The following is a 25,869-nucleotide window of genomic DNA, read 5'->3' as shown; positions in this document are numbered from 1 at the left end:
ATAGGAATGCCATAAAATTATCCGTTTGGCCCAAAGGTGTTTCTCTTTCTTATTTAAATAAAACAGGAACATCGAAAAAAAAAATCAGGAGATTTGGTTAGCAACTCCAAATCTACATTTCCACGGGATGTACTAGACTTCAGCACCATGGACTTCCAGGTTCCCACGGTCAGCCAATTCTGCAGGCGCCACACTGAGTGATTCTAGTGCTGCTTTTGCGGCCCTGGAGGGCATGTGAATTTGGGGATCTGAAATAAAATCCTGACATCCTTATTTCTGGATGGTGGATTACAGGCAAATTTTATTTTCTTATTGTCTCAATCTGCCATTTCAGAAATTTTTGCAATGCACATTTTTTACTTTATAATGAGAAAAACAAAATCAATAAACATTATTTAATGAAAGGTTATTTTATAGACTGGAAAAGGCACAATTTGCCTAAACTACCCAGATAAAATGAGACTGTTAAAGTTTTCACTTGCTGTTTCCCCAGATGCCTCAGGGCTAGAAATCTATTCTCTTCTGCCTTTTGGGATAAGGGTCCTTTGTCCTGATTTATTTTCAGGCTCCTATTCATAGACACATCGGCTTTGCCCACAGCAAGGCACAACAGTTCCATGACAACAAAAAACGAGGTGGATGCTAGAGGATTCCTGGCTCAAGGCAATGCGATGGCTTGCCTCATTCCAAAACAAGTACTAGGAGAAACTTTCAACAACCTGAAATAAATTGGGGGTGTCTTTTGGAATCTCCCGTAAGATCGTTTACCTTATACATTCTAGGAAGCCTGCAATTGTCATTATTATGGAATGACTATTGCCTCTTAAGTGTCAGGCACTGCACTGTGTACTGGGGATACGTACAGTGGTTTCGCAGCAGGGAGAGACAGTCCCCAGTGACCTTGACCCAAGAGACTGCGCTCCGTGCATGGCCAAGGTGAAGGCCACGAACTACTTTCAGCTTGGGAGACGGTGGGTGTGGGGTGAGCTTTGAATAAGTCATAGAGCAGGTTGCCCTTGGAGGGCTTTGTTGATCTGGGAAGGGCTGGCTATGCAGTGGGAGGCTGTGAGCAAAGAAAACCACAGGACGAGAACAAGGAGGTGTTACCATCTTACACACTAGGTTCACTGTTGCCTGCATCATAATGGCAACAGGCGACTAAGATACCAGCAATTCCCTGAATACTCAGCAGTTAGTACGTACAACGCTGTTAAAATGGGAATAACACGATATACCCCATCAGGTAATTTTTGACGACTGTCTTCTCGAAACTCCCTAACACCTTATGATGTAAAGATGATGGGTATGACTCTTCTCATTTTATAGATGAGGAAAACGAAGCTCAGAGAGACAAATGACTTGCCCAGAGTCCCTAGCTGGTAAGTAACGTTTAAACTGCAGATCCTAGGTTCCTAACCCAGGCTAGTCTCCCTTTAAACTAAATCAGAACCTTGACGGATGGAAGGAGGTGATGGGACAGTGTCATAGCCCTGCAGAAACCTTGCTGGCTAGGGATGAGATACCAGGTGGGAAACCTGCCTGTGTTTGGAGACAGTTAGGGAACAATCTTCTTCCCCTCTATCAGAGGCTGATGCTATTAAAAAAAAAGGTTGCTATGTTGTGGAGAAGAGAAGGGAGAAAAAGAAGCAGAGTGATTAGAGGTACTTCTTCTAGGAATCTATGCTAAGCAAATAATCGGAAAAGAGAATGAAAAAAAGGGTTTTCTGCAAAAAGATATTCATTAGAACATTATTTACAATGGCACATTACTGACAATGGTACCAGTGAAGGGCTGGATTAAGCAAACTCTGAAACTTCTGCTCAATGGAATACTGGAGGCGCTAAAAAGAATCATTATCATTGCGGAAGCTACAGAGCGGTGTGGAGAAATGAGGGCTAATAGTATAATGCCGAGGGAAGAAAACAGGATACCAAATTCTTGTTGCAATTATGTAAATATCCAATATGTATATTGCTTCGGAACAAAAGAACGGGTACATAACGTGAAAGGCTTGGCTGGCTTCGGAAAAGAGACGGGAGGAGGAGGGATGATGCTGAATTATCTTCCTCCCTCCCCCCTCTTCTTTCCACATCTTCTAGAACACCCTTTCCTGACGTATTGGCAGGCGAGACGATTGTCAGTGGTGGCTGAGAAGTTTAAACAATAGTTCTGCCTATTAATTTTCTTCGTGATATTTTTAGGTGTAATGATGACATTATGGTGAATGTTTTTAAAAAGGAGTTATTTTTCAGAGGTACGTTATTAAAATATTGATGGCTGAAATGATAGGATGTCTGGAATTGACTTCAAACTGATCTGGGAGGAGGCGGAAGGTGGGTGAAGATGAAAATGAAACAGGATCAGACCTGGGTTGGAAACCGCCAGGGCCGGGTGAGGGGAACGTGACGTTACACTGTTCTGTTTTGTACACATTTGACGTTTTCCATCAAAGAAAGTTTTGTATATTCATGGCTACATATGATATGGTGCCATGAAGCTTCCTTCTAAAGTGTATATATGCAGCACGAGGAAGGAGTAAAATCATCGGGTGCAGAGGAGATCTGGTATCTGAGAAAGGGAAGCAAAAAGTGTGGCGATGGCTTGGATTGGAAATGCCATGCACACTTCGAAGGTGGCGTTAGATGAATTTTGGCAAAGGAAGAGAAAGTATAGGGTGGCACTGTAGATCCCTAAAGAGGAAGAAGCCCCCCCCAACCACTTGTACCCTGAGCCGCCACCTCCTTCTCAGCCCCCCTCTCTGCATCTCATAGGGCTTACCGGCAGCTGTTCTCGCCATCTGTGTGCAGTGACGTCTCGGCCCGTCGAAGACCCAGGCGGGCAAAGGAGTGGTACAAGGTGAGCGTCACGTCACTCAGGCTGTGGACGCCATCAGGCTCATCATACACGTTCTCCCAGTAGGAGCGGAGGCCAGGGGTACCTGCGGGGTAGTTCCCATACAGGTAATAGTCCAGCTGCCCAATGATTTCCTGATTCACCACCGCTTCGAACTTGCGGGCAAAGAAGGTAGGCCGGGCTGTCTGCTGCACTCATGAAATTAAAAAAAAAAAAAAAAAAAAAAGAGCCACATCAGCAAGTGATGGAGGTACGCGGGAACCTCAGGGCATATCTTGTGTGATCCAAATTAGCTCCCATACTTTTTGCACCTCTGTGTTCTCAGTTTCAACATCTGTAAAATGGGTTGACATGGGAATTCACTCAGGGTGAAAATAAAGTCTGAAACCCTTTTGGAAGGCCTAACGGTTTTTTCTATATGATGTAACTTTCTCTGATAAATTTTCCCTTAATATTTTTGCCACCACCCCGAATGCATTCCCATAGGTTATAATAAGGGTGTGAGGAGGATTAAATGAATTCATCTGTGTATAGCATCTAAAGCAATATAGGCACCTAATAAGCATCATTTAGATGTCTGCCACATAAAGATGGTAATAGCCAAGACGGATCTTGGAAATCATTTTCCTGGAGGTCACAGTCTAGTAATCTAGGGCAAATACAGCCTCCAGATATCTTTTAGCTGGCCAGCGGAGTGTTTTAAAGTCAAATGAGCTCGCAATATTGAAAACATAAAAGAGTTCCAGAAATTCTTTTGGCTTCTCCTTAAACAGCAATTGATCTGGCAACCCCAGACCCACACTCCATGTGCTAACAACTGGTTGTTTCCTTAGGCAGCACCTAGGTTCTTCTGCTCCCTGCAGTCTCCACCACGCCCTATTGCCTCTTTCGTATTTCAGACAACTCGCCAAGTCACAAGGAATCAGAATCTCTGCTACTGTGAAAAATTCAGATTCCAGGCTGGGCGTGGACGTGTAGTCCCAGCTACTCAGGAGGCTGAGGTAGGAGAATCTCTTGAACCCAGGAGGCGGAGGTTGCAGCGAGCTGAGATTGTGCTACTGCATTCCAGCCTAGGTGATAGAGACTTTGTCTAAAGCAAAAGGACCTCCTGAGTCAACATCTCTGGGAGTGAGGCTCCAAAAACATTCCCAGATGATTATGATGCAGTATTTGAGGACCACTGATATCAACCAAACTCTGAAGGAAACAGGACCAGAGATGGTAAGGGACTTAGCTGAGAACACACAGCAAGTCATTGGCAGAGATAGAATGAAGAGTCAGGGTTGAGGGTTAAAGAAATACTAAGCACCTGTAATCCACCAGGTCTTATAGTTTATATTCCGTAAAAGGTCAGACAGTAAATATTTAAAATAGCTTTGAAACCACTCAACTCTGCTTTTATAACATAAATGCAGCCACAGATAAGAGACTAAATAAATGGATATGGCTGTGTTCCAATAAAACTTCATTTACAGAAGCAGGCAGTGGGCTGACTTTGGCCCCCAGGGCTAGAGTTTGATGACCCCTTGTGTAGGGCTGCGGAAACTAATAAAACACAGGCCTCTCCCTTGAGGAGCTTATAATGGTCTAGTATTATTATTGACCTAAATTTGCGTCCGGCATTGTTTTCATGGCAGTAGATTAATAGCAGCAATAACTACTGACCACACACCATACGCAGGGCATTGCATCTATCTCTAATTTTCCCCATAACCTGGCAAGTACGATGATTCCCATTTTACAGATGAGAAGACTGAGCTCGGAGGGGCAAAGCAACGGGTACAGACTCATACCATTGTAAGATTTGAATCCTGAATGGATGACTCCAAAATCCAAGCTCTTCGTACTCCATCACTCCAGGATGGAGCCAACTGAGTAAACTGGAAGCCCCCTGATTGTAAGTACCCTGGGTGTTATTCTCAACCTCTCATCACCAGTCTGCTTCAGGAAACCCCTCTGGGGTGGGGAGCGTAGCTTGGTTCCTTTTACAGTAGCACAGAGGAGTTAGACCCCCTGAGCTCAGATCCTCATTTGGCTACTTTCCAGCTGTGTAAGTCGAGCCTCTCAATCTCTCTGGGCCTCAGTATCCTTACTATGGGTTACTAGTATGGTGTCTAGCACACAGTGTAGACTGCTCTTTAATTATCACCACTGGCCCCTCGTCACCAGGAATCCATCTCTCTAAGGACCTGTGAGTCTTCCTTTTCTGGGAGTAGGGAACTGGCCTTGCGGGCAGGACGAACGCCTTTCTCTGCCTGTGCTTCTGACCATAGCTGGATCTTCTAAAAGGGGATGGGGCTATATTTATCGTTCTTGTTCTCCTAGTTCTTTGCACACGAACAAGAGTTCCTTATAGTAGCAGTGTCCTGACTCTAGATTTCGGGGGAGATTCTTCATCTTTGATTGCTGTGAGAACATGAGGCAGTTTCTATGCTGGCTGGTCCTTAGAGGCTACAATGTCCCCAGGATGCCGGGTAGGATACAAATGCTGCCATCGAGGGAAGGGCAGGGCTCTGGGAAGGGCACCATGTGGAGGTTCTGTGTTCTAAGGCAGGCGTCCCCAAACTTCTTACACAGGGGGCCAGTTCGCTGTCCCTCAGACCGTTGGAGGGCTGCCACATACTGTGCTCCTCTCACCACCAATGAAAGAGGTGCCCCTTCCTGAAGTGCGGCGGGGCAGCGGGGCAGCGGCAGTGGGGGGCGGCTGGATAAATGGCCTCAGGGGGCCGCATGCGGCCCGCAGGCCGTAGTTTGGGAATACCTGCTCTAAGTGATGAAGGTTCTCTGTGACTAGGGCAGTGATGAATGGGTCCTCTACAAAGGTGGGACTTCTTTTTCTTTTGAATAGGTGCAGTAGTCCCCTGCGGCCCTCTTTTGGCTCACTAGATGCTTTCTGTAAGGAAGATGTGGGTTTAAGCAGCTCCCTGTCTGCCAGCTTAAGGTGGTTGGAGTGGCTGGGTAAGGACCTTGCGGGGAATACAAATGACAGATCAAACTTGCACTGTACCCTGTACTCCTCTAGGCACAGAACCAGGAAAGCAGCAGGGTCTTCTGGGGCTGGGGGGTGGGGAAAAAAAAATGCCATGGTGCCTCAGTTTCCCCACCTGCGCAAAAGTGACATCAACCCCAGGGAAGCCAATGTCCACACTGCCTGGCACAGAGGAGATCAAACATGAAAAGCATCCCAGTCACGCACCAGGGACCCCTGGCTGGGTTACTGGCCCAGCGCTGTGTCCCTGTGTTAGTGATCTGGAAAGGAACATGCCTTCTCTACCTGGCAGTTCTAGTCAGTTCTTGTGCTCTCTGCTGCTGGCTGTGGTGGACGGTAGAGGAAGAAGCCCAGACCATCTTTTCCTCCTAGCAACCATGCTGGCTTGGAAGAAGCAGGGCAGGTGGGGGTGCCCATCTTAGGGCTCATGGTAAGTGAACCTTTCCCAGCCTCCTGTTCTGCCCTTCCCCAGAATTGTAAACTTCTAGAGACAGCTGTAAAGCGAATAACACTCTACCTCTTGTTAATCTTTCAAGTACACAGAACACAGTGGTTTCCAAACCTGGCTGCTCCTCAGAATGACCCAAAGTGCGATTCATTAAAAAGGCAAATTTGTGGACATCACTGGTTCTCAACCAGAGGTGCTGCTAAACATCCCACCATGTATGGGACAGCACCCCCTACCAGAGAATTGTCCAGCCACACTGTCAATCGTCCAGCCTCACTGTTGTTAGGCTGAAAAACTCTGCCCTAGATATATTTAAAAACATATTCCTGGAGACATAGTTAACAAATAGTTCAGGGGATGCTGAAGAAAAGGCAGTAGAGAGAACATGACAGGAGTAGGGCCTTTGGAAAGTTTTACCTTTCTGTGCCTCAGTTTTCCTACCCCTAAAATAGAATAACAGTATTAATGAAAGGTCATTCTTTTTTGGGTTAATGAGTCAACATGGTTAGAATGGCCCTGACCTGGAGTAAGCGCTCAATAAATATTGGCTATTGCTGATGCTGTTACTATTATGATCAACAGCCAGGTTTGGGCACCGCAGGGTAAGATGACCTGGAGGTCTGGCCTCGGATTTCTGCAGACGTGTGCTGGCAAGGCATCACGGAGGAGGCCGGCAAATATGAACGTCTCACCTGGAAGCGATGGAAGTCCTGTGGCTTGAAGTCGTTGGGGGAGCAGCCGCACCAGTCCACGATGTGCTTGTACTGGCACTTACAGCCCAGCTTGCGGTTCCAGTTGGTGATACGCAGGTTGTTGTCCACCATGGTGTCGCAGTGGGGGCTATTCTCCAGGACCGTGTGGAAGAAGGACTGCGGGGAAGAGAAGCCCAGTCTGAGACCTCTCCCAGCCTCCCACAAGTGAACCGGCACGGGCAATGGCGAACGCTTGCTCTGAGTTCACATGGGAGCTGCTTGTTTAAAAGAATGTAGCATCTCACCAGAAGCTGGGCAGCTTCCTGTACAGCTTGCAGAACCATGAGCCAATTAAACCTCTTTTCTTTAAAAATTACCAAGCCTCAGGTATTCCTTCATAGCACTGCAAAAATGCACTAACACAACTACCTGACTGTTAAGGGACTCTTTATACTCTGCATGCATTTGAGGTCAGCTGCCCATGTGGTCCAACTGAGAGTGCAGGTGGATGCTCTGGAATTTCGCCCCTGGGATAGGGTGGCCAGATTGATGGCTGCATTTGATCCAGGGCTTCCTGCATCCTGGGACTGCAACATGGGGCGGCTTGCTGTCCATGGTACTGAACCAGGTGCCATATTTTCTCCCCAATTCCAGGACTCTTGGCCAACCTCTCCAAGGGATCTGAAAAGGAAAACTAGAGGAGAGACAATCACAGGAGTACCTGAGAGACTGACAGAAATATTTCTATAGTATTTCAACACTGTTTTATGACAGTCCCAGGCACCAGGTGAAAATAATTCCTCCCTGTTCTCTCTCCCTAAGGGAAGCTGTTGGGGAATCTGTGTCTGGCCGTCACAAGTTTATGGGCACAGCCTTCGAATTTCTTCTAAACCACTCCCCTTGAAGTGGTCTGGGAGAAGGGAGGGAAGGCAGAGATGGAGGAGTTGGGAGTGAACAGAGACCCTGGAACATATGTGCTTGTGAGTCCTGGGGCCAGGGAGGGGAAGAGGAAGCGCACACAGAGCTTTGGCTGCCAGTATTGCAGTGGGTGTCTTGATTAAAAATAGCCAAACTCCCAGACAATCTCTTCTAAATGGATGGGTAAATGAGGCTCCACCCACCACCCCCTGCTGACCTTCCAGTGACGCTAAATGGCATGCCCATGAACCTGGATTTTAAGCTCGAATTGCCTACAGGCCCAGGGAGGCATATATTCTCCATCAAGCAGTGGGAAAAAGTACCCAATTACCGATTGCCCTGTGTCCTTTCATAATGATACAGAAATTCCCTGCAAGATGATAATGGATGAGGAGGTTATCGGAATTGAGAGAAAAGGTGATTTTTGCTGAAACAGGATTAAAAGCTGATTACTTAACATGTGTGCAGAATAGTAAAACCCAGCCCAGCGATGACAAGCTCATCATCCCTCTGGGTGAGAAGGGCAGTCAGCCCTCCCTGGAGCTTGGCACTGCCCCAGACACAGGTGAGAGATATGGTGGGTTGTCTGACCTGCAGAAAGACACCTCACCTGCGTGGTCCAGGGAAGCAACAAGGGACCATTCATGAGAAATGCCATAGCTCAACAGAAATGGAGCCAGCTCTGCCCAGCAGGCAGCTATGGGGATGTCACTGGCAATCCTTCAGAACTGGATCCCCTCCCCACTTCTAGGTGGGGCTGTTTTAGAATCCTCTGGATTACTGGAGTATGACTCATAAAACCAACACTCTTTTCTTCGGGGAATGATAAAGCAATATTCAACATGAGAAAAGGGATGCTGGGTGTGAAAAGATGGTCATTACATGATCACTGTGCAGGATACATCAAAAGTTGATGTGGGGGTTGGGCACGGTGGCTCATGCCTGCAATCCCCAGCCCTTTGAGAGGCTGCAGCAAGTGGGTCGTTTGAGGCCAGGAGTTCAACACCAGCCTAGCCAACATGGCTAAAACCCATCTCTACTAAAAATAAAAAAGTTAGCTGGGTGCCCATAATCTCACCTACTTGGCAGGCTGAGGCAGGAGAGTTGCTTGACCCTGGGGGAAGGAGATTGCAGTGAGCTGAGACTGTGCCACTGCACTCCAGCCTGGGTGACAGAGTGAGAGACTCTGCCTCAAAGAAAAAAAAAAAAAAGTTGATGTGGGTGTGTTCTGAAAGGGTCAGCATATACAGCTGTGCAGGTTATGCACTGTGTAACATGGTGTAGTGGCACCATCTTGACTCACTGCAATCTCTGCCTCCTGGGTTTAAGCAATTTTCCTGCCTCAGCCTCTTGAGTAGCTGGGACTACAGACAACTGTCACCACATCTGGCTAATTTTTATATTTTTAATAGAGACACAGGGTTTCACCATATTGGCCAAGCTGGTCTCAAACTCCTGATCTTGTGATTCGCTAGCCTTGGCCTCCCAAAGTGCTCGGATTACAGGCGTGAGCCACCACACCCAGCGTGCAACGTGTTACTTTTGGGGGTGCCATCAGCATTGTAGATATCGAAAGGGTTTGTTTTCTACATAACAGTTTTCTGGAAAATAGCAGTGAGTGTTTTGTTCTAACAAAATCTGTATATCATGTCATTTTTGTGACCAATGAAAGCCAAGTATCTTGAGGACGAGCTGCCTTTTCTATTTTGCACGAAGCCACCGTGTGGACTGCTGGTGGTAGCCTTGGGGCAGACTGGAGGGAAATCAGGGGCCCTGTGAAGACAGCAAGGATGTCTGGATTTACGCAGGACAATGCAGGTGGACCCAGAATCTCTCTGCCAAAAATTCAGCATCTGTTTTGCCACAAAGGCTACAGTGAGCCCCTCTAGCATTTTTGGGGAATTTTCCCCGGATACTCACCTCGGCAGGAAGCAGCGTGTAGGAGTAGAACTGTTTCATCTTGGTCACCAAATCATCTGTGGAGAAGGTCACATACTCTACAAACTTCCGGTTCAGCAGGAACCAGTCCGAGCCGCCATCCACGGCGATGCCCTCTGGGATCCGACGATCTCCCAGGCGCCACATGTGAGAGTCGCACTCCAGGAAGAGCCGATCCAGGCCCTGCTTCCGGATGAACCTGGGAGAGAGAAAGTCACCCTTAGCCCAGAGGCGTCCGGAAAGAGAGAACTCCAGCCAGAGTCCAAACAGCACAACACAATCAGCGATGACAGCAGTGCTTGGTGTGTGCCAGGTACTGAGCCAGGGCTCTCCGTGGAGTTTATCACTTGATCCCCACGAGTGAGGCACATCGCTGTATTTATCCCTACGAGGCAGGTACCATTTGACCCCCAATTTCCATATGAGGGAACGGAGGCTTAGAGAGCACAGGGGACTTACCTAGCACAGTCAGATGACAATGATCATCTGCTACAGTTACCCCTTCTCTAGAGAACTTTAACAATCACCTTCTTATGCCACACATGCCTTGGCAGTCTGCTGAATGCAGCCTATGGACACTTATCTCAGAAGAGTGCCCTTCAATGCATACAACAACATATACAGGGTTACAAAACAGCAACTATTAAAAACTCACCAAAGTTCTCACACAGAGTAATGCATGTGCTTCTAGACTCACACATTATCTACAGGATTACAACATTTTAAAACTATTTTTTGAGACAGGGTCGCGTTTCATTGCCTCGGCTGAAGAATAGTAGTGTGATCCTAGCTCAGCATAGCCTCAGACTTCTGGGCTCAAGTGACCCTCCTGCCTCAGGCTCCTGAGTAGCTAGGACTACAGGCATGCATCACCATGTCTGGCTAATTTTTAAAATTATTTTTGTAGAGATGGGGGGGAGGGTCTCACTATGTTGCCTAGACTGGTCTTGAACTTCTGGCTTCAGGCAATCCTACGGCCTCAAGTTCCCACAGCCTTGGGATTACAAGCATGTACCACCATGTCTGGCTGCTGCTTACGTTTTTTTGTAGAGACGGGGTCTCACGATGTTGCTTAGGCTGGCCTGAAGCACCTGGCCTCAAGCAATCCTCCCGTTTTGACCTCTCAGAGTGCTGGGATTATAGGTGGGAGCTACTACATGGGGCCTGGGTTACAAAATACATTTTACAACACCGAATGTGTGATAATACCTGTGTTTCTTTATTAACACATTAAATAACAAGATATCATGGCAGGTCTAATAAGTCCTGTAATTTTGAAGTAGTGGTGAGCATAAATGATATTTAGAGGTGTCTGCACCAACTATAACGCAACAGAAAAATACCTGATTCCTATTGGTGACTGAGTTACTGCTACTACTACTGTGATCTGTCACCTACGTTTAGGTAGATTTCAGTTGAAATTTCATAAAAAAAATTTTTTCTTCTCATCCAAAGTGCTGAACCTCCCTGAATTTTTCCCATGAACCACAGATTAATAACTCCTACTCTAGTAAGTATATAATCATCTTGTTGAGAATTTTGCAAGGCAGGCTGGGCAAAATTATCATTTCCTATTTTGTAGATGCAAAAACCAAAGCCGTTCAGGTCCCAGAGCTGGTCACGTGGGCATGTTGGGAAGGTGGACAGAGACAGAACCAAGCCTTCTGGCCCAAACACTCAGTCCATTAGCAATTAGCATCCATTGCACTGTAACCATCATTGCCATTACCATCATCACCATTTTCATTATTGTCGCTGTCACTACCACCATCGTCGTCATTGCCATCATCTTCGTCATCACTGTTAGCACCACCACCATCACCATGATAATTACCATCTTCGGCGTCCCCACCACTATCACCATTTTCACTTACATGCCAGGTGCTGTGCTGGCCCATGGTGTGGGTCAAGGATAAGTAAGGATGATCTCTGCTCCTAAGGAGCTACCTATCTAGATGGGAGCTTACAGTCTAGAGTTGAACTCTGGGATGTTTCTGCTCCTTGAGCCTGCTGGCCCTTACACATGACCAGGACTCTGGATTTTTCAAACCCTTATAAATAACTATTGTATAAATGCTTCTCCATATCACCACAGCTTCCCTACACATGTGCCGTCTGGTCATGGATTCTGTAATGTGCTGGGAATGATCTTCCTCTTCCTCTCCCCCTCCATCTTCCCCTAGTGAACTTCAATTCATCAATCAGATTGCAGACCAAAAGTGACTCTCAGTCCTTACACACAGTGATTTCTTCCACCATCATTGTCACTACCATCAATGACCATTTTCATTATCATCACTGTCACCACCATCATGGTCATCATCACCACCACTATCACCCTTTTCATCATAACCATCATCACCAATTTCATTATCACCACTATTACCATGACCATCCCCATTAACACTACCACCATCATCACCATCTTCATGGCAATGAAAACATACAAGCGTTATCATTCCAAGGGCTTTATGTGGATCTATTTTAACTCTCATGAAAACCCCAGAGACAGTACTTTTCTTAACCCATTTTTCCATGTGTATGCACTCAGCAGCTCGCCATGACACATTTGTGTGATTATTTGATTACTGCCTACCCTTTTCAGTAGACTGTAAGCTTCATGGGAGCTAGGGTTGTTCTTGTTTTTGCTCATCACTAGGTGCCTGGCACACAGTCAATGCTTAGTGAGTATTCACAGAATGGATGGAAATTCAATCCATCAATAAGTAAATGCACATCCACTATGTACCACACTCCCAGCCTTGTGGTGGATACGGTGGAAGACAGGAAACAGTATAAACCACAGGCTTTCTTTTCTGGGAACTCATAGTCTGAGTTCCTAGAAGTTCTGGGAAAATATATAGGTACATGTCATCATAGGTTAAATGAGTTTCGAGGAACTTCTGGAACAATGGGGACTAAGGCAAAGCTGAAAAGCCAGGATGCTGTGGACTTGGTTTGTGGTCAGGGATGGCACCGTGGATGACTCAAGCTGGGAGGGCTGCAGTCAGAGAAGAGACTGCGGAGAGAAAATGAACAGTCTAGACAGAAAACAGACTAATCAAAGGTGTGGGGAGCAGACCAGCTGGGCTTAAGTGGGAGACTGCTCTGGGCAGATGACACAGACTGAGAAGGTCATATGTTTTTGATAAAGATAACATCCATACAATGTAAAATAACAAGAGAACAAGAAATGATTTCATGATCAATGGGATCTCAGTGTCTTGAGGAAGAGCTGCCTTTTCATTCCGCACAAAGGCACTGTGTGGATTGCTGCAGGCAGCACTGTGTGCCTACTCCATGCAGACTGGAGGGGAACCAGGAGCCCTGCGATGACAGCAGTGGTTTAAGATTAAGCATTTTAAGGTGAACTGTTGAGTGGAATTAGTTAATAACGTTACCCAACTGCCAGCTTTGCCTAGCTTCAAAACATTTCATCAGCCCCCCAAAGAAAACCTCATACCCATTAAGCCACCAATCCCCATTCCTGCTAGCCCCTGGTAACCATTAGTCTGTCCTCCGCCTCTATGGATTTACCAATTCTAGATATTTCCTGTCAAGCCAATCATACAATGTATGGCCTTTTGTGCCTGCATCTTTTGCTCAGCGTAATGTTTTCCAGGTTCATCCATGTTCCAGCAGGTATCAGTGCTCCATGCCTTGTTTTTACCCACCCAGCATCTGTTTATGATTTTTCTGGGAATCACCTTTTGCTTGACTTTGGACTCACCCTTAACTCTGAGTTTACTTGGGTTTGTATCCCACCCCTAGCACCAGGGGTGGGAACATGATCTAGGATGGGTCAGAGTATCCCATCTGTCTGGCCTCCATAATCCGTTCAGGGATGAGCCAGCAATGCAAGCCGAGTCTAAGATTGGACTGTTGCTGGAGCTACTGAGAAGGAGGGGCTTTTCTATGGGATTTCTGGCAGGGAGGATGTGAGCCTCGGGTTGCTGGCAGCCGTAGCATCGCCATGAGTATAGAAGTTGTCTGACAATGGGGCAAACCAGAAATATGAGAGGAGAGAGAAAGATGCAGTGCCGAGGTCTTGATGGGTTCACTTGAGATTCTGGATCTCACTGTGCCTGATTCAATCCCAGACTTGTGTGTTATGTGCTTAAGGCATTTTTGAGATGGGATCCCTCACTTGCATTTGAAAAAGTCCTAATACATGGCTGAATGATTTCAACCTCATCACAACCATGATGTGTGGGGGAGGTTCTTAGGCTCCAGACAGGGTGGGTAGCCACGGCTGTGGCCCAAGAAGGCCTCCTCTTCCACTAAGCCAGTCTGCTTAGCATTCTACAGCTGTTTCCATTTCTACAACGGACCTCAAGACTCTGTCTTCAGACTGGAGTTACCTGCCTCCTCGCAGGGAGCCTTTGTTCTCACTGCAACACACCGTGGCTCCAGACTTTTGGCCTCCCTTACAGGTCCTACGACAGTGCGGGCCAGCTGCTCAAGAAAAGTCTACTGGGATGAGGAGACCTGAGAGTCTGGAAGCTGAAGACGGTCCCGCCCTGGTAGCCACACTGAATTCTAGAAAGAAGTCCCTTCCACTGGACCTCCCACAAATCCACTGACATCCACTCCAGGGAAATACTTGAAACCTCATTAATAAACCTACATTCTTAGCATTTTCTTTTCCGCATGAGCAGAAAACCTACCTCTAGACATTGGCTACTATGGAAAATAATGATATGATACATCTAAGTCCTAACAGAATTGATGATGGTGTAATGAAATGGTGATGACGATGATGCCAGCAGAGAACAGACTTAATTCGGCTGAAATGTGCTTTTCATCTATGGGGCAGTGTGGTTTTACCTATCACCAGCTGAGTAACTTCGAAATGTTAAGGAGTCCTCTATGAGTTTTTCCTTCGTAAAATACAAAGGCTAGGTCTGGGTTGTTAAGTTAGATCCCTAGAGGGGTCAGACAGATAATGGAAGGGTGTGAAACAGGCCGAGTGTGAAAGAGCAAGGAGTGATGAAATTAGCAGAGAAGTGACAAACATACATTCTGAAATGCACTTCAATTCTTTTAAAATAAAGCATATCTCTAGGATGAATGCAGCCCATAAGCCACGGGCCCAGTCATAATAATCCTGGGTGAGGTAATTCCCAAGGCAGTCTCCAGCTTTGACATTCTGTAAGTCACTTTGTTATACTCAGGAAAAGGATGTGAGCCAAGCAATACATCTCATATGGATACATGGGACCCCAGAGAAGACTGACAACTTTCCTAAGGACAGACAGGACTCAACACAAGCGCAGATCCAACCAAAAGACCCAGTAGTCCGAAGTCACGGGTCTTGCTCTTTCTCCGACACATCTTTCCACATGCAGAATCCAAGCTCATTAGCAAAGCCATGTTCTTGCTGAATAGGAGTCCTCTCTGAGTCTTAGTCTCCCCCTTGGTAAAATGCAAAGTTGGGCTAGGTCTGGGTTGTAAAGTTAAATCCCTATAGGGGTCAGACAGATAATGAAAGACAGATAATCCAAGCTCATTAGCAAAGCCATGTTCTTGCTGGGCAGGAACTCAGCAAAGATTTTTCCTAATACTCACAGTATTTTTTTTTTTTTTTGAGATGGAGTGTTGCTCTTGTTACCCAGGCTGGAGTGCAATGGCGCGATCTCGGCTCACCGCAACCTCCGCCTCCTGGGTTCAGGCAATTCTCCTGCCTCAGCCTCCGGAGTAGCTGGGATTACGGGCACGCGCCACCATGCCCAGCTAATTTTTTGTATTTTTAGTAGAGACGGGGTTTCACCATGTTGACCAGGTTGGTCTCGATCTCACAACCTTGTGATCCACCCGCCTCGGCCTCCCAAAGTGCTGGGATTACAGGCGTGAGCCACTGCGCCCGGCGACACAGTATTAACCCACCGAAATGTAACTGAACTTTAACTGGGCCATTAAAGGAAGCCTCTGAGTTTAGGAAAATAGAATCAGGTCTTAACTCTGGCTAGTGATAATTATATAAAAATGTCCAGTTGCTGCAGTTAACCGTGCTTGAAATTTTCAACTGTAGATAATTTGCATTCAAACTTACATGGTAACCAGACTAACTGTGAGAGAGACCAGAAATACTAGCAAAATTTTTCTTTCCATGCACCAGGTTTTTAATTTCATGTTCCATTATATGGGATAATAGCCTCGTCTTGCAATTTTAATGTGATGTCCCGGACCATAATATCCAAATACAATATTTATGCAGTCATCTCCAAAATGAAATATTCATGGGATTGGGAGATGGGTTGCTGTATTTACTGCATTCAAAAACTGGTATGATGCAAATGCATGCTTTGGTTAACTCTAAGTAAATAAAGGCAACCAGTTCCCCAGGTCTCAGAAAAGTTTCTGGGGTCACAGGAGTGAATGGGGACTTGGTTTTGGACTAGGACCAGGTGGCAGAGGCCCAGCGACTGGGTATCTACCAGAACAGAGGCATCAGCTGTTTGGGCAGGGATTTGCTTTTTTGGTTCCCCATAACTTGAAAAGGTAAAACTGGACGGCAAGGTAAGTCAGTGAACACCTGAGTGACTTTTTATAAAGTATGGCTCACCAACAAGGGGCGCATGGCTCTCTCACCTGAGGCCTGGAACGCACACCTGCAGCACTAAGCCCAGAAGGCAAAAGGTGACCAGTGATGCCCTCTTCTTCTTCATCTCCCATTGAGTAGGTTACTTGGGGCAACCGGGGCAACAGGTGGCACTATACCAAACAGACACTGGGTGATCTAGGTACTAATCCTGGCTCTGCATTCCCAGGCTATGAGGTGTGGGGCCTGGCTTCACCTCTCTGAATGCCAGTTTCCTCATCTGTAAGATGAGCCCCCATGACACCTGTCCTGACAGCCTCCTGAATCAGCTGCAAAAGTGTGATGGATGATACTCCTCAGAGGGCCTTGCAAAGTGTTTAGTAAGCACTGTTCACCCAGGCAATGAACCGACTCAACCATCAATCCCTTCTTACCTAATGATGACATCCTCCCCCATAGCTGGCATCCTCAATCCTCCTTTCATGCTTTGTATTTCTCCACAGCACTTTCTACTTTCTGACACGATATGCGAGGTATTTATTTAGTCTGTTTTCTCTTTCTCCTCACTAGACATAAGCTGCAAGATGGCAGAGATTGCCATCTATTTTTTTATTCACTGCTGTATCCCTACTGCTTAGACTGGTGCCTACCAATTGGTGCCTAATAAGTATTTACTAAATAAATGAATAAAGGAAAGCCTAAGAGCCATACCTGTTGGGCAATCAGGAAGTAATAGACATTTATTAATTAGATACTGGATCCTTCTAACACACATTTAACAGAAAAGAAAATTGAAGCTCAGAAAAGGTACATAACTTTCCCAAGGCCACTCAGCCAGAAGTCTAGAACCTGAATGCAGGTCTAGCTGGATCTAATGCAGGGTCCTAACTACTCTGCCATCTTTGATGCCCCAATTCACCAGAGACCTGCCAAAGATATAACAGGTTTGTGACCTTCTAATGCTTGAAAAAGACAGTGGCCAGAACTGAGAATCAAAAGAAAAGGGCTTATTGTTAGCTTTGGGAGAATCTTTCTGCCAGACCCCTAGAAGACGTCTGTTTTCCACCTGAGGTCAAACATAAAATCATTTGCATTCAGTTTTACTTCCTAGGCTCTGAGGAAGGGGCATTTACCTTCCTGATACTTTTCTCTATTACCACACTATGGGAAAAAGTCACAGCTAAATATAATCCTATTGGGACATCTCAGGGACCAAATCTACTCAGCTGAGCATCAAAGTGAATCAGACAGAGGGTGGGACGAAGTCCTGATTCTCCCTTATGAGAGAAGAGATCAGTTAAGGAAGTATCTCTGGTCTTTGGAAATAATGTCAGAAAAGGTGTAGGATAAAGACGTTTCTCAATTCAGTCAATTCACTGACTACAATCCTGGTATACTTATTGAGAATGGAATTATTCTGGAATTGAGCTGTCCCGCTGAAAGTTTCGGAAGGAAGAACTCTACTCTTCAAGTTTACAGCATGTTTAAGAAGGAATCTTCTCAAGTAGCTAATATAGCTAATTCTAGAAATTAAAAAAAACCAACTGAGATAGAAAGCACAAATGATACATCCAAAGTCGCACTGCCTAGGAAAAATAAAGTCTCTCCTTTTTCTGTTTTCCTGTCTGGTAATCTGTCACTGAATTTCATTTACTTTTTCAGCGTTAGTATAACCTAAACATTTTAGTTAAAAAATAAAGTCACAGAATACATCATACAGACCCACAAAGTATGAAATCAGTCAGCAATGTGAATAGGCTCACATGTCACTTCCTAGGCTCTGAGGAATGGGCCATTTATCTGCCTGAGATTTTTCTCCGTTGGTTCAAAGTCGCAGCTAAATATTATTCTATTGGGATGCAGGGGCAGGATTTTGAGTGCTGGAGTGATTACTTTGTCCAAGTCTTGTGTCTTCTACTAACCTTAGGCAACTTTAATCATGTGGTGCTTTGGTTTCTCACATGGGAAATGGTGATCATAATATCTAATTCATAGGGCTGGTGTGATGATTCAAATGAGATTGTATATAGGGAGGGCTCAGCACAGTGCTTAGCACATAGTAAGGGCTCCATAATGTTCATTATGATGCTTTATGTTTTTTTACTTTGTCAACATGAATTTCTATCTGTCTTCTTGTCTCTTCTGGGATTCGGCAGACAGGTACACAGGACACCTCCACGGCTAAGAAACCCTTACGTCTTGCAAAGCAATGACCTTTCAGCACCAAGGACAGAAGTCTTTGTTTTAATTGTGTAACAGCCATGGTTGTGGCGTGAAGGTGACAAGTGTCCTGGCCATCCTTCTAATTCTGTCCAAGCTCTGGATGAGCTCATGAGGTTTCAGCTCACTGATTCTGGAGTTCGGCAGTTCCACAGGGCCCCTGCTAGCCATTTCTCTCAGACCCAGGGTAGGCTATGCCCCTTCTGGACCTGAGCTGGAGTCAGTTGTCATCCCTCTATCCTACAGTAGCTGGAAGAGCAGGAAGGGTTGGGGAATTCATTCCTTTAGCAGCTCTAGAGGGCACCTTTGACATTCCAGCCCTGCTCTAGGCACTGAGAATGTGGTTTTAAATAAAATGGACATCACCCTTGCCTTTCCCTCTCTTCTAGGAGAGATAAAAAGCATAAAAACAGCTGCCATTTACTGAGCATATATTACATTCTAGGCTCTGCTCTATGCACTTAATATATATTCTTTAGTTTAGAATTCACTGCAACTCCGTGAGAGCTCATTTTACAAATGCAGGAACAGAGACACAGAAAGGTTAAATAAATTTCCCAAGACCCATACAGCTGGTGAATGGTGAGAATGGGATTCAAGCCTTCCTAGTCAGGCTCTGCATTCCACACTCTAGCCACAAGGTTCTAATCAATAAATAAGCAGACGTCGAGAAACACAAAACACAAATATATAATTACATGCTACATAGGAACAAAAATGGGGGTAATGGTAGAAAATAAAGGGACAGGGATTTAATTTGTGGAGATCACTGGGGAAGCCTTCACAGAACAGGTGGCATGCAAGGTCAAAGAGAAGGCATCAGTCCTCTAAGGAGTTGTGTGGAAGTGAGTGGCAGAAGCTGCAGGTGCAAGGGCCCTGTGGCTGACGGAAGGAAGCCACAGGGAAGTCCTCAGCTTCACGACCTCACTTCATAGTGGCCAACTTGATCTGATCGGTGGAAGGAACAGAGCACCCACAAGTCCACGTGGCTTGGATATGGAGGGAAACTCTGTATTCAGCACCCTTAGGGAGTCAGTGCAGCCTGGTGGTTAAGCACCCTGACTCCCGGCTGGGTGTGGTAGCTAATGCCTGTAATCCCAGCACTTTATGAGGCTGAGGTGGGTAGGTCACTTGAGCTCAAGAGTTCAAGACCAGCCTGGACAACATGGCAAAACTCCGTCTCTGCTAGAACTACAAAAATTAGCCAGGTGTGGTAGTGGGCACCTGTAATCTCAGCTACTCAGGAGGCTGAGTACATAGAAACAAAAATGCTACATGAGAATTGAGGCACGAGAATTGCTTGAACCAGGGAGGTGGAGGCTGCAGTGAGCTGAGATTGCACCCCTGCACTCCAGCCTGGGTGATGGACCGAGACTCTGTCTGAAAAAATAAAAAGAACCCCGACTTTGGAGTCTCTCTGTTTGGGTTCAAGTCTGTGTCGCCACTTACGAGCTGGTGTTATTTAATCTGCCCAGCCTCAGTGTCCCCATCTGGAAAATGGGCATGGTAACGACCGCACTTAGGCCACAGGGTTGTTGTAGAAAGAATGAATATCTGTTGGGGAGAAATAGGGGAGGGACAGCCGGGGTGGGGAGGTGGGGAGAGATAGGATGGGGAGAAATGTCAGATACAGGTGAAGGGGAGGAAGGCAGCAAATCACGCTGCCACGTGTGTACCTATGCAACAAGGTACATGTATGTTCTTCACATGTACCCCAAACCTAAAATACAATTAAAAAAAAAAAGAGAGATAGAATGAATCTCTGTAAGGCACTTAGGACAATCGGTGGCACATATGCCACAATTATTATTGCTGCCCTGTGTGGAGAAAGCTGACTTGGGTTTGTCATTCAAGGATGGAAAAAAGAAGCTTGAGAGTCAGCGGCCTGGATCCTGAGGCCGAAGGACCTAGGCTTGCTGGCTCCCATTCTTCCCGGAGTTCACATCTCTGAATCAGCTTGCACCTCCAAGCATCTAAAGGTCAGTTGAGTGCTAATTGGGTTTCAACATTCAATGTATTTTTTAAAACATTGTTGACTGCCTTTTGTTCTGATTATAAAAGGAATGCATAGCCTTCATAGATGGCTTGGAACATAAAAATTGCAAAGAAGAAAATAAAAAGCATACTCTACCTTTCAGAGATGACACAGGGAACGTATTTTCCCTCTAGCCTTCTGTCTAACTTCTTTGTGTATTGTTTGGAAGGAAGAAAAGTTCCAAAGATGACCTAAAAACACAGGCTGAGGCCGGGGAGGGTATGTGTATGCAGTGTTGTGTGGCTGCCTGCATAATGCCAGGCTTTATTTTGACATGGCTGCTATAATTGGATTAAATAAAGTGAACATGCAGACGGTCATAAATGCACCGGTTGGGTTTAAGGAAAGCAAAAGAGGAATGCAATCTGCTTTCCCTATTGGAGATGAGATATTAATTATCTCCTCACATCAATCATGGAGCTACAAGTCAGCCAGGAAGAGAGCTCTTTTCTCAATAAGCAAGCTGGCACCAAAGGGCCTCCCGAAAGCGGATTTGCCTGGAGGAGGTTCCTGGCCAGGCTCTCGACTGATGTGCCAACTTTTGGTTAAACATTTGCTTGTTTATACATCAAAGGAGGTTTGGGTCTGATGATCAGTTCAATGTCAGAGAAGGGGAACTAGGAGGCAGCTCAGATGCCATCCCGGCCTCCAATAGGGGAGTGCTGCCTCTGGCAGTTGGGGTTCAGACCTGAGAAGAGAGGGAAACTTCTTTATACTACTTCTGACCTGGGGCTGGAATGTACCTGCCTAGCTTTCTTATATTTGAAATGATACCTGTTTCTCTTATTATGCATCACCTTAGTTTAAGCGTAACATCCATAAATCATGGGTTGAAGTGGCTAATTTTGTAAATTTTTGTCGATCCATGTAAGATCAATACTTAACTTTCATCGCATGCCCAATTATAAAGTACCCAAAAGAATCTCCCCCATCCCCAGTGGACACGAGGTTATTGAACATAAGCGTTATTGAACATTTTTGGCAGGCCACGGTGGCTCACGCCTGTAATCCTAACACTTTGGGAGGTTGAGGCGGGCAGATCACGAGGTCAAGAGATCGAGGCATGGTGAAACTCGGTCTCTACTAAAAAAGTATAAAAATTGGTTGGGCGTGGTGGTACCTGCCTGTAGTCCCAGGTACTCGGGAGGCTGAGGCAGGAAAATTGCTTGAACCCAGGAGGCGGAGATTGCAGTGAGCCGAGATTGCGCCACTGCACTCCAGCCTGGCACCTGGCGATGGAGCAAAAGTCTGTCTCAAAAAAAAAAAAAGAAAAGAAAAAGAAAAAAAAAATTGGCTGGGCGTGGTGGCACATGCCTGTAGTCCCAGCTACTCGGAAGGCTGAGGCAGGAGCATGGCCTGAACCTTGGAAGCAGAGGTTGCAGTGAGCCAAGATCGCACCACTGCACTCCAGCCTGGTAACAGAGCGAGACTCTGTCTCAATAAACAGACAAAAAAGTGATTAAACATTTTTGTAACATCTTAATCTTTTGTATATTATCATCAAGATTCTTCTCATGTCACCAATACCATCACCGTCACCACTACCACCACTGCCATTATAATCATCATCAACTTAATAGGCACAACAAACTGTCCCACTGGTTTATCCATATGTTCATTCTGGCAACAACTCTATGGGATTGGTATGATGATCATCATTCCCATTTTACAGATGAGAAAGCTGATACACAGACAACTCATGTAACTTACCCAAGGTCACACACTGTGAATGGGCATTAGAGCTGGCCTGTGAATCTTGACGATCTGGCTCCAGAGCCTGGATTCTGAACTGCTATGCTATGTTGCATCGTATTTAAGAGCCCCCTTTATATTTTGCTCCAAGCCAACTTCTTTTTAGAGACATGACCTCACTCTGTCACCCAGGCTGCAGGGCAGTCGTGCAATCATAGCTCTCTGCAGCCTCAGACTCCTGGCCTTAAGTGATCCTCCTACATCAGCCTCCCAAGGTGTGAGCCACTGCGCCCAGCCTTTAAGCCAACTTTACACAGCTTCAACTGTTTTCTTTCAGTGTAGCCTTATTCGAAGCATAATATATCCATCAGTGAGGGGTTGGAGCAGCTAATTTTATAAATTTGTTGACACATAAGATTAACACCTAATTTTCATAGCATGTGCACTTATAAAGGACCCAAAAGAATCTCCTATGTCCCTGGTGGTACATAAAAACATTTTGGAAAATGCTGACCTGGGAAGCAGGAGAAGGACCTGCCCCACCTATGCAAAAAGACAATTGTGTTTAAAGGCAGCAAGATTTTGTTCTTTTCTTTGGAGGGGTCAGGGGGATGGAGTCACACTCTGTCATCCAGGCTGGAGTGCAGTGGCGTGATCTCAGCTCACTGCAACCTCTACCTCCCGGGTTCAAGTGATTCTCCTGCCTCAGCCTCCCGAGTAGTTGGGACTATAGGTATGTGCCACCATGCCCAGCTAACTTTTACGTTTTTAGTAGAGATGGGGTTTCACCGTGTTGGCTAGGATGGTCTCGCTCTCTTGACCTTGTGATCTGCCCACCTCAGCCTCCCAAAGTGCTGGAATTACAGGAATAAGCCACCGTGCCCAGCCGGATTTTGCCCTTTCATCTGCATACCCCATGAGCGTAAACCTGCAGGTCCTCTCAAATGCAGTCACTATGGAGTCATCAAAGAACACAGGCCTTAAAGTAGAACGGAACCAGGTTCCATCCCAGCTCTGTCATTCACTAGCTGTGGGGCCTTGAATAAGACAAGGCAACTCTCAAATCTAGCTGTATTCATTTCTGAAATGGGTAACACCTGCTAAATAAGGAAGAAATGAGAAAACGTCTCGAGGGTGCCTGGCATCGGGCCTTCCTAGGGTCAGTGAGTTTGCTCCGTCTCCCCAATTCCATCATCATGACTTGAATTTTATAAAGATGGAGAAATGGAGGCATGGGCAGTTGAAGCCATCTGCTGACATCCCATGGCTGTGGTATAGAAGAGGTGGCACTTCCACCCAGGTGGCCGGACTCCAGCATCTATGCTCTTGCATTTCACACGCTGTGTCCCAGGGATATCATGGGGCCCCTGGTGACCCTGAATGAAGTGGAGAAATCAGATCAACCAGAGAAAGAAAAGTCCCAGAGAAACTCCAATTTTCACTTTCCAGCTCCCTGGAAGAGGCCTGTCCCCACACAGTGAGAATTGAACAGGCTTCTGAGATTTGAAAAATGTCTCTGATGCTTCCTGAGCAAAGGCCAGGGACTTGCGGGGACATTTCCAAAGCCCCGATGATTCAGGTTGAGAGTAAATGTTCAGGCACCTGCTTCTTCAAGCCCTGCTGAGGCTGCCTAGGAAAATGACAGCTCTGCTACCTGTCTTTCAACCTATGACAGCGACTTGACTTTTGGAGCAAAGCAAGGAGAGACAGTGCACACAACCCTCCCCTTCATTTAATTACAGAAACAATCAGGACCAATTTGGCAGCTATTAGAATACTAGTTTGCCTTTATGCCGTCTCTTCACAGTGGGAGCCAGAAGTCCAAATTGGCTGGCTGCTACAGGCTGGAGGTGAAGACAGAAGGTCAACATTGCTTTAGGAGCCATGTGGAATTAAAAACCGAGGCACCCCGTGGCCTGTTCTGTATTTCACTGCTTGCCTTTGTTCCTCCCCATCTCTGTCTTTCGAGATCTCTGCCTCTGTCACCTCTTCTTTTACCAGCGCTGACCTGGATGCCTGAAATACCAGAATGGGAAGGGAATTTGGAGACTTTCTCATTCAACCCCCTTGTTTTCCAAAGGGAGAAAATGAAGTCAAGAGAAGCAGGGTGGCTGCCTCCAAGTCACCGGTACATTGGAGGAAAACAGGCCTACAACAGAGAGGGGCTTTAGCATGCAGGAATTAGGAGCTTAGACTCTCTGAATGCTTACTTGGGTGTGAGTCCTCCTCGCTGCTCTAGCGCTGTGAGTTTGAGCAAGTCCCTTCACCATTTGAGTCTCAGTTCCCTTATCTATAAAAGGAGGCTAATATATTGCCAATAATCCCCACCCAGTGCCAGAAAATTAAATGAACACACAGAAAAACAGAACTAAGAGAGAGTCTGGGCTTCATGAGATCAACTGAGCAGCTTGATTTAGCCATACCTGAAGTCAGCCCTAATGTTTTAGTTCCCTGATCCAGTAATTTTCTTTACCTTTAGGGTAGTCTGACCTGGGTTTCTGTCATTTCCCACCAAAAGAGTTCTTTCTAACACAGCACCAGTGAGGGAACTTGAGCCAATCCATGCCCAGCTCTGGTCACTTGGGAGAGACCATAGGGGTCTCTAGCTATGCTCTAGTTAGACTTATTCATGCAGCAGGTGAGGCCACAGCTCACAAAGAGGGAAGTGACAGTGAATGGGATGATGGCTTGCTTTAGTATTAAATTAATGCTAAAGTACTGCACTAACTTCCTATAAATGACAAAATCCCAGCTAGGGACTCATGCTTGAGAGTTACAACTTGTGAGCTATTCTGTCCCGAGATCTCTGGTTTTTAGGGTCTTGGAGGGAGGTGTAGGTAACATTTCCTTAGCTTGAGACTTCTTTAGCTTGTCCTGAGACATCTGGGTACCACCTGTCAATTATTGATGTGCACCGATTATCCAAAATGTACTCAGGACACCTAGAGGAACAATTCAGGCCCATACGCCAACTCTTTCTTTCTCCTGCCAGCAAGAATTGAGTTCTATGCTTATTGTAACGATGACATAATCACTGACATCACCATCATCATCACAGACATGTACTATGCCAAATGTTGTATATGCAGCATCTCATTTAATCCTCTCCATGACCAAATGAGTGTAGGTCTATTAACATTTTCATATGATATTATGACACCAGCTCGGAGAGGTTAAGTGACTTACCCAATGCAACACAGCGAGGACACAGTAGATCAGAATTTCAAACCAGAAAGCGTAACCTCACAGTCCCTGCTTTTAACCTGTGCTATACACTCAGTTCCTAGCACAGCGCCTGACAAATAGTGCACAGAGGATAAATCCTGACTGAAACGATAATACTAGGGTGGATATAATTCACACGCAAGTTGATATATTTACAATGGGATGGATCCTTTCTTGAGATGCAACTTTATTTGCACAAATCACCTATTAGCTGCTACCTGGAGAAGAAGAAGGATTTTTCCTTCTCTACCGGAGGGCGGGGAACACCAATATCTGAGCCACTTCTGACATCTAACTACTTCCATGGAATCCTTGCC

The 25,869-nt window shown here is 46.0% G+C and overlaps 1 protein-coding gene across 3 annotated transcripts in view; it reads right to left on the bottom strand.

Annotated features, from left to right (window-relative positions):
- XYLT1 (xylosyltransferase 1) overlaps nt 1-25,869 on the bottom strand; it is a 382,463-nt gene that overhangs the window by 31,086 nt on the left and 325,508 nt on the right. For all 3 annotated transcript variants that reach the window (XM_010339434.3, XM_074382237.1, XM_074382238.1), the window contains 3 exons: nt 9,822-10,038; nt 6,984-7,160; nt 2,780-3,042 (listed from right to left, as the gene is read on the bottom strand). In XM_010339434.3, the coding sequence (XP_010337736.3) occupies nt 2,780-3,042; nt 6,984-7,160; nt 9,822-10,038 (657 nt within the window). The remainder of the gene's footprint in view (nt 1-2,779; nt 3,043-6,983; nt 7,161-9,821; nt 10,039-25,869) is intronic.

Source organism: Saimiri boliviensis, chromosome 12 (assembly GCF_048565385.1).
Source record: "Saimiri boliviensis isolate mSaiBol1 chromosome 12, mSaiBol1.pri, whole genome shotgun sequence".
Lineage (NCBI taxonomy): Eukaryota > Metazoa > Chordata > Mammalia > Primates > Cebidae > Saimiri > Saimiri boliviensis.
The sequence above is the reverse complement of the archived record's forward strand: the minus strand, read 5'-3'. Positions and strand labels throughout refer to the sequence as shown.